General features: G+C 45.3%; 1 protein-coding gene and 1 long non-coding RNA gene across 2 annotated transcripts in view; both read left to right on the top strand.

The window, feature by feature from the left end:
* The window catches only part of LOC126547042 (QRFP-like peptide receptor), a 280,155-nt gene extending 269,744 nt beyond the window's left edge, over nt 1–10,411 (top strand). The window contains exon 7 of the mRNA XM_050194873.3: nt 9,939–10,411. Within this exon, the coding sequence (XP_050050830.1) occupies nt 9,939–10,138 (200 nt within the window). The 3' untranslated portion in view covers nt 10,139–10,411. The remainder of the gene's footprint in view (nt 1–9,938) is intronic.
* LOC126547044 (uncharacterized) lies at nt 188–3,429 on the top strand. Its single transcript, XR_007602646.3, has 3 exons — nt 188–570; nt 2,339–2,548; nt 3,332–3,429. It is a non-coding gene; the product is annotated as an uncharacterized lncRNA (long non-coding RNA).
* Nucleotides 10,412–14,307: the final 3,896 nt, after the last annotated feature.

A 14,307-nucleotide genomic window follows, 5' to 3' on the forward strand; every position in this document is an offset into this window, starting at 1 on the left:
AACTTCGTATCACAAAGTACAAAGTACACACTTTAAGACCAAACAAATCTATTAAAGGACTCTATCAAATGTTATTAGGAAAAAACACGCAATTTTTTCCTTTAAGATACATGTTTCTAAAAAACCGCAGAGTGGCGCTACTGCAGTATTTGTTTGGTCGACACACCACGTTGGTTGTAGTGAATGCTCCTTGCAGTAAGGTGGTATTTGAGTTATATTTTAGAAGTGCATAGGCAAAACGTGCTGCTTGTCGTGTGCAGTGACCATCCCAAACCCTCCGGACTCGTGTAACGCCATTAGTTCGCCGTGTGTTTCGAGCGATCCACCAGTGTCGTCAGTGAGTGCCCTAGTACAGCGCCCGTCCGAGCTGCCTTTGTTCTGCCGAGCTGCCTGCCCGCGCTCTCGTGAAAAGTCTGGTACTGGGGCTTCGAATTGTAGTGTTTGGAAGACTGTTGAAGGTTGTGCTTTTGTGGAGCTGGAGTTCATCGGAAGTTCTACAGTGCTTGCGCCAGAGAAACGTCGGTGCCTCTGTACCTGTTAGACGAAGGAGCGTTTGCCAAGTCTTGAAAGGTAAGCAAGTTTGGCGCTTGCGCGCATTCTTGAAGCTTATGATTTACGTAATGAGCGTTGTGTAACTAGCTAGAGCAAAGCGCTTTCCTATCGTATGTTAGCCATGTTGCTGTGCACATTTAGCAAGCAATTTCACGAAAGCTTCCTCTGATGTTACAGCGTACTTGCATTCTGCTACCCGCCTTGATTGCTATGCCTGAATGGGCACACAATTATGAAAACACATTGAAAGTTGGTGTTCGTTCGGTAGTTGCCTGGCAAGAAGTTATTCGCCATATAGGCATTCCCGCAAGTACAGTACATGTGTAATGTATACGTCGATGTATCATGGGCTTCGCGCGTTGTCACACGATTGCTATGTTTGACGCTTAAGCAGATAGAAGCTTGTATTTGGAGGTCCGCATCGCGAGAACCTGTGTGTATTGTTTATGTTCTTGAGTGTCTTCGCGTATTTGTCTTCTATGTTAGAGCGGATATAGGCCGATATTACAATAACGAGGTGCATTTTTAATCTAGACATTTCAATCAGACGCCGGCCTTTAAGAAAGACAGACCAACCAAATCTTAATAACGAGATGTCAGCTCTTGCAATCGTAGGTTACGGCAGTGCGTAATAATTTAAAGACTGCGATTTTGTAGCGATACTTACCCCTCGATTCTATATTACTCTTCTCGCCCACCGCTAACGGCCGGCAGCTGCAGTACGTAGCACGGGCCGGGGCGTCGGTCAGCCTACTAACGAATAGCGAAAAGGAATACCATCGCTACAAAACCGCGGTCTTTAATTTATTACGCAAATTTTGTGCACAATGAGATGTTATAAACACACCTTGCATGTACATGAAAAAAAGGTTTACAACAGAGATGACATATATGCATGGGCACATATATGTGTCAATAAAATACTCGAGCCTCTTTCTGCCTACAGAAAAAGAAGTTATGTCTCCTCGAGGGCATGGCTGCTTGTATTAATAAACCTCTAAGGGAAGGTTTTCTCTAATCCCTATTTTTGATATCTATATGCTTATGTGGCATGTACAAACTGCTTGCATCAATTTCTCATTGGGATGAGCTGTCTAAAATTTAATTTTCAGTAATAACTGCAATAATTAACTCCTTTCACTTGTCTTCTAATGACTAAAGTTCTATGCTTCTACCTTGACAAACCTTTCGTGAAATTAGTTTGATGAGGCCCAATATACAGGGCTTTCTAAATTGAAGGTATCAGTACCTATTGAAGACTATGCTAACTATGAAAATGCTGCTTGTGTATGTGGTTTATTCACTCTGTCAGACAAAATCTTTACACCCAAGTGCAGTCAGTAAATTGAAAACTGCATGCCTGCAAGGGGAAGTCAGAATTGTATTTGAAGACAATTGCATCTTGTTTGATAGTTCTCGAGCACTTGTGCGTCACTAATCGAGCACAGCTTGGCCCAATACTCGATGACGCTTGAAGCTTTCAATGTCTGCTAATCACTAAAACAGCACCAGATCTCACTCTGTGTCAAGGGGTGGCACACATTTGCTTAGTTCTAGGCAGATGCATGTCTTTCTTTCGCATTGAAGTTCCCAATACTTTCTAGTCTTACGTAAAAGTACACAGCTCAGTACAATGCATGTATGGTATACGTAAGGCTGCTTTGTTCTTTAAACCGAATCAACGAGAAGAAGCGACTTCCGTTTTTGCAAACCTTACCCTACTTCCTAACCATTCCTTGATCAAACATGTATAAAATGAATCTGTGGTTGTTGTATTCTTTCACAGGTAGACATCGGTGACGGTGTATACGTTGAAAAGGGCCTGCTGAAGAGGCTGTGCCTGGATGCTTACAACTCAGGCTTCCACTTCGCGGAGGGCCTCCTTAAAGCTCCTTTTTCAATAGAAGACGTTGAAGGGAGGTCCTTCTTTGGGTGGCTGTCAAATGCCTTCCACAGAAGGATCCGTTGGATTCCAAGAAGGTCAACACCATAGTAGGTATGTGTGTCACAAAGAAGCATCTTAATATTCTTTGTGCAGTTTTCAACAAAACTCCTTTCATGGCAATTTCAGGGCTATCTTAGGGTATACTCCTTTCTTTACTGCTAAAATAGCTATTAACCTGATTATAATAGCATATTATAATGCAAGCTTTGCCACCATAACTAGAAAATTGTCATTACTGTTGGCATATGTATTTTTGTGATAGAGGCCCTGGTCATATGAATAGACTGATAATATAATATCCTGTCTTGTGGAAAGCTAACATGTTTAGTAACAAGCTCACTTTGACAATGTCTGCCTGTTCAACTGCTTACATGTTGCTTGTATCATTTCGTGGTTCTTAAGTGCAACACAAAAGTCAACTCTTCTATGTACCTGTGCCCAAGCAAAGCTGCAGCACAGTTATGACTGGCACTTTGCCTTTCCCAAGATAATTCACACATGAAACTTCCATGTACTGGTCACAATACGAATATCGAAGTTCATTAAACTGAAGTTGATTTACAGCTTTTGTTTGTAGATGACAATTGGTATGATAGAGTTTGTGTCGTGCATCTGTTGGCGTTACGCACATCCATCACGCTCCCAGCTTTAATGCTCTAATTCAGTCATTTCATGCATATTTAGGACATTGCACAAAACAGGTGGAGATGTTTAGAGCTCACAGGGTTGAAAGCTTGTCTCTTGTGCACTTCCTTTTTAAGAAACAGATGCATGGTGTGTTGCAATGTCACTGTAGCAAAACTAATCTGTTGCCTTTTTTCTTCTCTTTTCTAGACTACACAACGCAACATTTCAGCCTACTTCCAGGGCAGCTGGAGAACTCGTCCTCCTTACTAGCCCGGGGATATTAAATGGATGTGTTCAAGCACAAATGGAAACCTGTCTTCTTCTGTTGCATGCCACACCTAACCGCTTGGCAATCACTATTCGCCACAGACAGATAGTTGACAGGATGTTACTAGCAAGTCGTTAGGATATATAAAGGTGGTTAATAAATAGTCGCTGCACAGTTTTCAGGGAGCAAATAAAAATTTTATTCTGAGATAATCAAAGCTTATTTTTGCAATATATAATTGCAAAAGTAATTACCTCTGAATAAAATTTTTATGTACTTCCTAAAAACTGTGAAGCGACTATATATTAACCACCTTTATACATCCTAACGACTTCCTAGTAACATCCTGTCAACTATCTGTGGCGAATAGTCGACAGGATGCTACTAGCAAGTTGTTAGGATGTATAAAGGTGGTCAATAAATAGTCGCTTCACAGTTGACACTTTCTAACGACATAAGATAATAAGGAGTCGGTAAGAATTCTATCGACATTTTATATCTATACTTTCAATTCAATATCGGTGGCCAATAGTCGGTAGGAGGTTACTAGGAAGTTGTTACGGTGTCTAAAGACGGTTTATAGAATGTCGATAGGTTCTAGTAACATTTGTCTAAATACGGTTTATAAAATGTTACTAAAAATTTTTGCAAGGGCAAATTTCTGGAGTCCCCCACTACGGCGTGCCTCATAATCAGATCGTGGTTTTGGCACGTAAAACTCCATAATTTAATAGACAGACAGACAGACAGACAGACAGACGGACGGACGGACGGACGGACGGACGCACGGATCACCCGCGATGGACCTGCTAAAGCTGACCATGACCTAGATGCCACGCTGCTCGGACCAATGAAGAAGAACGAACAGGAATGCAATTGGATGAGAGAGATAGCCTTTAAAGAGAGCTACGTGTAGATGTTAACCTAGAAATATTCCTGGCTTGGTGCTTTAGATGATTAGGGTAAAATATGAAATAAATATATAATAAACGGGTGTGTTTCGCGGATAAGTAGGCACTGCGCCTGTCGATTCGGAGGCGGCTTCACTACATATATATCCGCGACCAAATTTTGCAGCGAAAAGTCTTGCATTTGGGAGTGCGTTGTCCTGGCCTCGGTTTTGCGATAAAGGCAACTTCAGTCCACACATTCGACTTCCGCACTGGTCTGTTATTTTTTCCTCGTGTCCCTGGTTAGCTTCATCGATTGGTCGAATGCAGTGATCTACGTCACTATTTGCGTGGTCACGGGAATATCAAATATTTAGTCTTAGGAGCGTAGTGAATAGCGCTCGTACAATATATATAATGCCATGGAAGAGCGGGAAAAATTCTACTGCAGGGTCCAGAATTTCTCCATCTTTGTGTCACTACGAAAAAATTCTGCTAATGACCGTCACAAAATTATAATGCATGGAACGTTTCGGGTAACACGAAGAATCTCTTGCAAATTCTTCACCGCGCCGTATTAAGATTGCTGCTACTGCATCTTGCGCTTATTTGCTCATTTACACATTAGCTTTACTATGTCAAGACGACTACACATAGCAGCAAGCCATGAGAATTTATTTCCCCACGCTTTCCACTCTTGAGCACATTCTGCTGAACGGACGCTAGAGCGGTCCAAAAAGCGAACATCTTGGAATCGCGTTCTCACGCCTCTTTCACCAAGAGCATCGATGCCATGCTCCAAAACGACGAGTAATTGGTGATCGCCTGTAGTATTGCACCGCTTCCTACTTTGCGCAAGTATTTTGTATATCTTTCTCCGTCCGCATTTCATTGTATTTCTCGCTTTTATTCGAATGGACCCCGATGCACTGTTTTAAAGGCGATACCGTATACGCAGGCGAAATTAAAAGGTGAAAGAGTGGTTTCCGTCACATGACAGTTATTGGCCGCGCATCGGTGTTGGAGCGGATGGAGATGAGAGAACGCGTAGGTCTGCGCATTGTCTGTACCATAATAACACGCGCTCTCGTTCACTAGAGCGCAAGGAAAGGCGGACTGAATTGCTGGCATAACAGGGCAACTGAGACAAAAACAGAGACGAGAAAACGACCGGACTCTGTTATTCGTCTCGCCTGCGCTGTTGCGGTAACCACGCACTGGTACAAACACGCCCAACTTTCCGTTCTCGAAACTAAGAGAGTGCGGGGCGTGATACTGAACGACACAGTGGACCATGTGCTTGACTCCCGGCGGGATCGTCACAGTGGAGAGTACAGAGCCGATGGAGCGATAAGCGTCGCGCTAGAACCAGCCGTATCCGAGAGACGGCGTAGGCACTTGGCCGGCTTATCGCACAGCGCCCCACACAGACGCAAATATTCTACGACACGTGACGGCACGTGCCGTGCGGAGAGAGCAGCGCGCATGGAAGGTGCGGCAGGGCGAGGCAGGCGGCTTAGCACGAAGTATGGGGAGAGCGGAAACACTGCGAGGCGGCGTAAACGCGGCGCGAATGTAACGTTGCCCATGCTGTCGTCTAGATATACCATTGAGTCACACGAGACGTCCCAGGACAGCGTCAAAGGCTTTTTGACCATTTGCTTGTGTGTTAGACTTGGCTTATATGTTGCGCATCAGAACGCCCCCTTCCGTTGCATTAGTCACACCACCTGCCAGTTTTCCTGAACTAGAGAATGCAGCGAGTGCACTAGCACGTTGATGATATGTAGAGATAAAAAAAGAAGCGCAGAGCAGATGCGCATGGTTGATAGAGCACTGCGGGCGTCACACGTGCGGCTTCGGCAGCGCCCTTGTACGTTCCACAAACCCGCCGTGGTTGCTCAGTGGCTATGGTGTTGGGCTGCTGAGCACGAGGTCGCGGGATCGAATCCCGGCCACGGCGGCCGCATTTCGATGGGGGTGAAATGCGAAAACACCCGTGTACTTAAATTTAGGTGCACGTTAAAGATCCCCAGGTGGTCGAAATTTCCGGAGTCCTCCACTACGGCGTGCCTCATAATCAGAAAGTGGTTTTGGCACGTTAAACCCCATAATTAAATTAATTATTACGTTCCACAACGCTTACGCTGAAGTTAGGACAAAGGAAAGCCTCAGAGCCAAAGAGAGAGCACCTCGTTAAAAGGTGCTCCGGGGCCTTACTAATTTAGCCTGCAGCGGGAAATAGAAGACGGGGTTACATTGGCCGAAAGGTAGCATGTTATTTATATACTTTCATCGAAAGGTATTCTCGCCCCATGCGAAGCGGACAATGCAAGTCCTTAGCACCGCACTTCGAACTTTTCTCCGCGGGGAAAGCCTTCTATGAAAACGCATGGTGACACAAGAGCGCTTTCTTCGGAGACACTTGCCTTTATTGCGCGTATAAAATCTTTGTCTTTAAGGAATCAATGAACATCTCTGAAGGGATGCTCATTGAATAAAATTTAATCTCGTAGTAAGCTCCAAACTTCTTTTTCAATTGCGCTGATTTGAGAGTTCGCAAAGTTATAGCCACATTGCCGCAGTTTTTTCGTCTTTCTTAGTTTCTTTTTTCTGATGCAAACTCAACGCAAAAGAAATAATTATCGTTTGCGTGAGGAGAACTTTCGCTGCTCACGAAAGTAACAGCTTTCACTATCCCACAATGTCAGGCCCCAGAGCCGTTACTCTGGTGCCACCCCGACCATTACGCTGGACACCGGCTTCGGGCCCGTCCGAAGCAAATAAAAGTAAAACCACCCACGTATGACCAATATATATATATATATATATATATATATATATATATATATATATATATATATATATATATATATATATATATATACATATATATATATATATATATATATATATATATATATATATATATATATATATATATATATATATAAAGGCCGAGGATGGAACCCATAGCCAGACCATTTCGGGGGACTAGTGGGCAGTAGATGCAGAGGTGTCATGGCGAGATTTTTGACGACACTGGTCTTGCGTGGTAAACGAACGCGCCAGTAAGCAGCCGCTTCAGAAACGTCAGGTCGGTATGGCAGAATTGTGTCTATGGAGTATGATGGTTCACGTCCATAGAGAAGAAAGAAATGTGAGAAAGCAGGGGTAGCTTGGGTGGCAGAGTTATAAGCGTAGGTTATGAATGGAAGTACCCGGTCCCAGTTCGTGTGATCGTCGACCTGTACACCGCCAGCATGTCGGCAAGGGTACGATTGAAACGTTCCGTCATGCCGTTAGTTTGAGGATGGTAGGCTGAGGCCGTGCGATGTATAATCTGACATTCCTTTAAGAGGGCTTCGATGACGTTGGAGAGAAACACGCGGCCACGGTCGCTTAGTAGTTCACGTGGTGGACCACATCGCGGAATGACGTGATGAAGAGGGAAGTAAGCAACGTCTTTCGCGGTCGCGGTACCGTGTGAAGTGGTAAACGGAGACAATGACCCACCGGTTGCCATCAGGAGTGCTCGGAAGGGGGCCGAAAAGATAGACTCCAACACAACCGAAGAAGCCCAGGGAAGCCGTGCCCACGTCTCAGCAACGTGCGCATAGTCTCTGGAAAAGGGCCACTAACACATGCTCTGGGAGTGCGGGTCGACATACCCCAAGTTGCTCAAGGAGGAATGGGACTCACTTCTGCGTAGCCCCGCTCTAGACACGCAAATCCTGGCTGTCCGGCGTGCCCGCGACCGGGCCAGTGGGCTAGACCTGCCTGTCCCGACGTGGGACTAGCCGGGTGCGCGACGAGTTCGCCTCCTCGCCAGACCTGCAATAGAGTTTCTCCACTCACTCATTCACTAACGCAAGGCAGCCAAATCCCGAAAATTGTTGTTGTTGCTGCTGTTGTTGTTGTTGTTGTTGTCCTAAGTGGCCGTGGCACATACCCACAGTGGGGGATTGGCCAAGAATCGGGTGGTTCAATTAGGTGCATAAAAACAATAATAATAACAAGGGAGTAAACAATTTGAGCGTTGGAGTTTCAAATTAAACGTTTTGTGTTTGGAGAAAAAAGGAAATAATCAGATGAAAACCGGGTATAAAATAATAATAATAATGAATATAATGATAATAATTAATAATAGATAAGAAATAAAAGAAAGCTATGGTTGGGAGGGAGAACGATCACTCTAACATGGAAATGAGTGCAGGTGGAAGCTGTTCGGAGAAGTGCTGCCATTTCTTGCTCCCAAACATCTTCTTGTAGCGGTGGAGCAGGTCATGGACTGTTTGCTTCAAGTCTTTCTGGGGAATGGCCCAGGAAAGGATGACCTTAAGGAAGAAAATGAAGTCACGAAGGGCTGCATCCGGGTTCACACATACCATTCTGCAGATTCCACGGAACGCGAAGTCCTTCCCTTCACAGTTCTGAACTTTTCCCAGTGCTAAGCAGCACGGACCTGTGAACTGACGTACCTTCGGTGCCATTTCCTCTGGGCAAGCGTAACCAAGACATCCGATAGCAATAGCAGTGTTTTCCAGCAAGGATTTGGACGTCTTCGACAGCTTCATATTAGTCACCAGTTCAGGAAGGACATTATGCATGTGCAGTTTGACACCCCTTCTTAACCTGATGGTGATCTGGCTGATTGCCCAGGTCGCATTATTGCACACTGGTATAATCTCTGGGTTCGAGTTCTCACCGAGTATAGAAAAGAACAAGCGTGAAGTGGACATATTTTAAAGGGAATTTTTTAGAGATACCTTTGCCTGCTTTTCTGGCAAGAATCTATGGCCAAAATAATAATCATGTCATCATAGCAGAAATGAGAGACAAGGAGAGAGAGAACGTTCTTTTATAAAATGCAGGGAATTCTGCAGGCGTCCATGTCAGCATCTTCATGCTACGCGGCATATGGAAGGCAAGAGGGTAAATAAAGACGCTGTAAGAAGGACGAGGGCCGCAAAAGAAACGAAGAAGGCGAGAAAGAGGTATCAATTGCAGAAGCGATTGGATGCCAAAATATTGCTCGAGTGTGCACTAGAACTTTGCCCTAGATTCGACACGTGTAGCTCGAGTTTGTCGCCCGAAAATCACAAGCGTTGCACCGCCGTCTTAATTGTCATCGTCAGGCCAGCTTTTGTTCTTTTTGTGGCAGCTACGGCCATAAAGTTGTGTGCAGTTTACAGGGAAGAAAATCCGAACGGGTACCGCTGCCACCACGAAAAGTGCCTGTGTATGGGTGGTTGGTCTTGTCTTGAACATGGCCTGGCCTAACTCGTGCGCCGCAAACAGGGATCGTTTTAGAATGACATTTTCGTACAAATCTTGGTTTCCCTGAGCCAAATCTTGTATTATTGATTACTGACATACTGCGCGTTTTTTCTGCTGTCTCAGATTATCAAATATAGGAGACAGAATAGAATTATAGAAATATCATATAGGAGCGACGTAAACTAAAAACTGTACGTATCGCACAAATTTCGAGAAATCAGCTTAAATGCAAGCGATTAATATGTTGCCCGTGACTAATGCGTAAGAGTTCATCCGCGGTCGAGTAGTTTCGTGAGCACCTGCCTCGCTTGTCTTTTCTGTGCGGTCCTTTACTCGTGTCTTTTTAACTGACGCCCTGTCATTGTTCCGGTCGCAGGATGGTCGGTGCGGTCCCGGCTGACGCTGACCACAGGACCGAACGCAGGCAACGCCGCTCGTCCTCTGCGCTTGTGCGCCAAGGCTTCCTATTCGGGCACTTCGTCCACCACGATGCTGCTCACCGCGCAGAGGGCGACGCCACCCGTGGCGCGGTGTGCCTGCCGCACAGGCAGGGTGTGCGCCGCCACCGACGTGTAGCGGTTGAAGATCGGCGCTTGTTTCCTGGCACACCGACTCGGATCCGGATTGGTTCCGCGGGCCCGGCGCTCTAAGTGAACGACACGAAAGGACGCGCATAAACTGTGCATCTATTTGCGTGTGAAGCAAAATGAAAAAAAAAAAAGTGCAACATGATTGGAGAGGTATACGGATGACGAGTTCAGGCTCGAGAGAGAATGAAATAAAACCACTACTGAGGAACTCCTTAGGAGCGCCTGGTGATGGGGCGGTCCTGTTGGGCTGCGACACATCCTTTCTGTTGCCGATGCTTGTAGTCAACGAAGGCGCCTTGTATTATATGTGGCTGGCGTGGAGAGGGTTGACATGATCACGAGACGCTATACCAAATGAACGCACGCGCATGTGTGTACCAACACTGCAGCTCTGTTCTTTACATTGACTCTTGTAGCAACCCAAAATAGGTTTATGACAAATGAAAAAAAAATGTTTTGTGGTCGCAATTTCCCTAAAGAAAGCACATCAGTGCATCTATACAAAAATTGGGGAGCTCGCAACATTTCCGGGGGCTACTGCGAAAGCACTAAAGTGACCACCTCGGGGGACTGCATTGGGAAACTATTAAGATTCCTTTTTTTCCTTACGTAGATTCTCCAAAGCAGTTCCCCATGTAGTCCCCCTAATGTGTTCCCTTTAGTGCTTTCGCAGAAGCGCCCAGAAGGGTTGCGGGCTCCCCAATTTTTTAAGGCAAACACAAACATTTAGAACAATTCCAACCACTTCTTTATTTACTCCATTGACAAACGACGTGACGGTGTCCTATATGGTAGTGGATATGCAACGCCAATGGTCATTATCGTATGGTCCGTAAAGTACGTAGGTGTACACTTTGGAAATGTGATTGCTTTACAATTGCATTGCACGCCAAGCAGCGTTGCGCTGGACCCATGCTGCTTCTTCCGAGGCGTACTTTCGCGGTTGACCACGTGGCTTTGCAGGCGCCGCCGAGGTAGATGTTCACCGATCCATTTTACAACACGCAATGGAGACAAGCCAACGCGCGCGCCTTTTTATGTACAAGCGGCAAGCCCTCTCCCGTGATGCCACGAACGACAGGGCGCGCCGCGCGAACTAGGCGCTTCCTCGTCTCGCCGATGACTAGGGCTCCGTGTTTTCGGATAAGACCGAAAAAAATCCGATAAACACAGGCCGGTAAAATTTTTGACAATTCGGATTTATCCCATAAACTCCGAGTTTAACGGCCAATATTCCGTTCTGTTCCGTTTTTTATCGAAAGCCTTTCGATAAAGGGCATGTTCTGAGCGATATTTGATACATCGGCCAGTTTGGCTGATATAAACTTTACCTCACGTAAAAAGTATGTCGTAGACCGCACCCATCGCACATTTCACCACGGGCTTGTCGTCCCCGGAAGCGCGAGACGACATCTTGATATACGGTCTCCTAGCGGCACTCGAGCGCCAGGGGACCGAATCGAGCGCGGAAAGCCTGCTGGTGGAATTCTGGGCTTAAGCCTGGTAGTCGATGGCTGGTGCGATGAATGGATCTTTCGACGCGCGGAAATCGTCCTAGGCTGTATGTGGGGCTGTTCACAGGCGTGCCAAACATTTACCCCGCGCCTCCAACAGTGTCACGATGCCCTAACATCAGGAACTGGAAAAGCAGGGCAGTACACTTTAATTAGTTTGTTGTTGTGGTTGTTTCAAAACATGGCTCGTACCCCCACGAGGGATTGCCCACACTGGAGGATTGATGTAAAAGTGCATCTATCAAAATACCTAAAGGGGGTAAGAGCAAACACTAAAAACAAAGCAATAGGTAACTAAATGCTTGCAGAAATTTCGAGAGTTCCAATACATAAATTTAGGATAAAATGAAAATAAAGTGCCTCACAGTCAGTACCCTAACAGCGAAACCTTCCCGACACTTCGATGAACTCGTGCATAGCAGTCATCATCGACCCATTGCTTGTGCCTAATTGACAGGCACCAAAGGACAAAGTGATTGGTATAGTAAGCGCTAACCCAAGCTTACTAGCTGTAAATATGAGGAACATTCTGCGGAGGGAGGAGAAGCGGCGGCAAGAAAGAAATCGTCCATAGTTTCTGGCTCAATGCAAAAAGAACAGAGGTTATGCATAAAGCGGATCTATGAATGTAAAAAATTAGGCAGGGTACTCTACAGCGCAAGCTTCATAAGGTCACCTCGCATTGTTGTGAAAGGCAATTACTTAAGTTCCACCGGAATTTTATATGAAGAAAATCATCTACAGAAAGTAGGAATGATTCATTACAATTAAAAAGGCGTTTAAATCTATCTCCTGTTATAAGAGCTAAACCAGGAGGAATATTTAAGACTGGACCATTCAGTGACGACGATGCGAGCTAGTAAGCTGATTATTTTAAAAAGATTCCATTATGACCTGAGACCCAGAGAAAGTGGACTTCAGACAAATTGTCCGGGGCAAGAATCGAATCGAAAATAGACTCTGCAGGTGTAACCGATTATTAGAAGTTAAATGTGCACGGGGTACCGAAACACATCGGTAACCACTATCACTTTAGATTAATGTGTACCCAATTTTGTGACGACCAGGCAAACTGAGAAACGTGTAGACATCGACTTCGATGCGTGTGTGCGCGTGTGTGTGTGTGCGTGTAAACCGTAATTTCCAGGTGCCTGCTGTCTAAACAGATAAAGATTGAGAGAAAACAGTAGGTTGCAAACTCAGCGCCTTTGAAGCTTTTGTTTTTACACATGCACACGCACACTGCTAAAGACAGTTTTAGTGTAGCGTAGATCTAAAGCGATCACGGAAAAGCGAAGAAAGCGATGATCGTAATTGTAGGTATGGTAGCCTTGAGCAACACGAAAGCCTGCAAATCACAAAAAGTGATTTGCTGGTTTCTTTCAGGCTTGGAAAAAACTTTTATGCAGCACGTATAGACTCAGTTATCGAGGGCGCAACCGATAATCATCATGATGATCATGATGATTTATTGGCATTCCCTTTGAAAGGGGGCAGTGACAAATTGTCACCTAGCCTGCTTGATTTAATAAGGTATGCTCTATATATTTCCGTCCTAGCATTTGTACACATCTCCTTAATCTCTTTCTTCCTGAAAACTTCTATATCTTGCATTAGCAAAGTAGCGGAAAATGCAGTGCATAACAGGATATCGAAACATATCGAGCAGAACGAACTATTCCCGTATAATATGGCTGGTTTCAGGCCCTTGCTTTCAACGGAGTATGCCATGCTCCTGCTCAAAACACAGCCAATCGACTCTCAAAGCAAAGGTGTAAAAAAAGTCTTCGCACTCGATCTATCCAAGGCCTTCGATACAATTACACATGACTATATCCTTAAGGAGATATCGGCCTTGAACTTAAGAGTTAAATTCTTCTCCTTCATTGCATCCTTCCTCGAAAGTAGGACGGCGGCCATAAAGTTGAGGCCATGTCTCGGAATCTTTCACACTCGGAAGAAGGGGTATTCCCGAAGGGGCAGTTATCTCACCATTCTGTTTGATATAGCAATGCGCAAGTTGTCGGAAAGCTTTGCAGCAATTCCTTACGTAGGTCATACATTTTATGTTGACGATATTACAATCTGGTGTCCTGGAGGATCGGAGGCAACGGTCAAACAAGCTCTACAGGAGGCTCTGGATGTTACAGTCTTTCTTGGAAGGTACGGGCTGGCACTCTCGCCTGGAAAGTCGGAACTCCTGCTGTACAGACAGGCTAGAGGAGATGCTAGGGGACTCTATCCACTCTTATCAGGTGCCCATTAGCATTCGTACTAGAGATGGGTTCACCATCCCGAGAGTAGACTCTATCAAAACCCTAGGGCTTTCAATAGACTCAAGGGGCTACAACGCTAAGACTATAGCCCATCTCACCACGAGAATGCAGAACATTCTTAGATTAATTATGAGAATGTCCAACAAGAAAGGCGGCATAGTCGAAGATATACTGCTTAGGGCTCACCATGCTTTCCTCATGAGCCATGTCATTTACATAGTCGCGGCCCTCAATTGTACCAAAACGGAAATAGATAAATTAGACACGCTCATGCGCAAAAGTGTCAAAAGGGTGATCGGCGTGCCAATCACGGCTAGCACAGAGAAACTCGTGACGTTGGGAGTACACAACAAAACTTCGGAGTT

The sequence above is a fragment of the Dermacentor andersoni genome, chromosome 1 (assembly GCF_023375885.2).
Source record: "Dermacentor andersoni chromosome 1, qqDerAnde1_hic_scaffold, whole genome shotgun sequence".
In the NCBI taxonomy this organism is placed as follows: Eukaryota; Metazoa; Arthropoda; class Arachnida; order Ixodida; family Ixodidae; genus Dermacentor; species Dermacentor andersoni.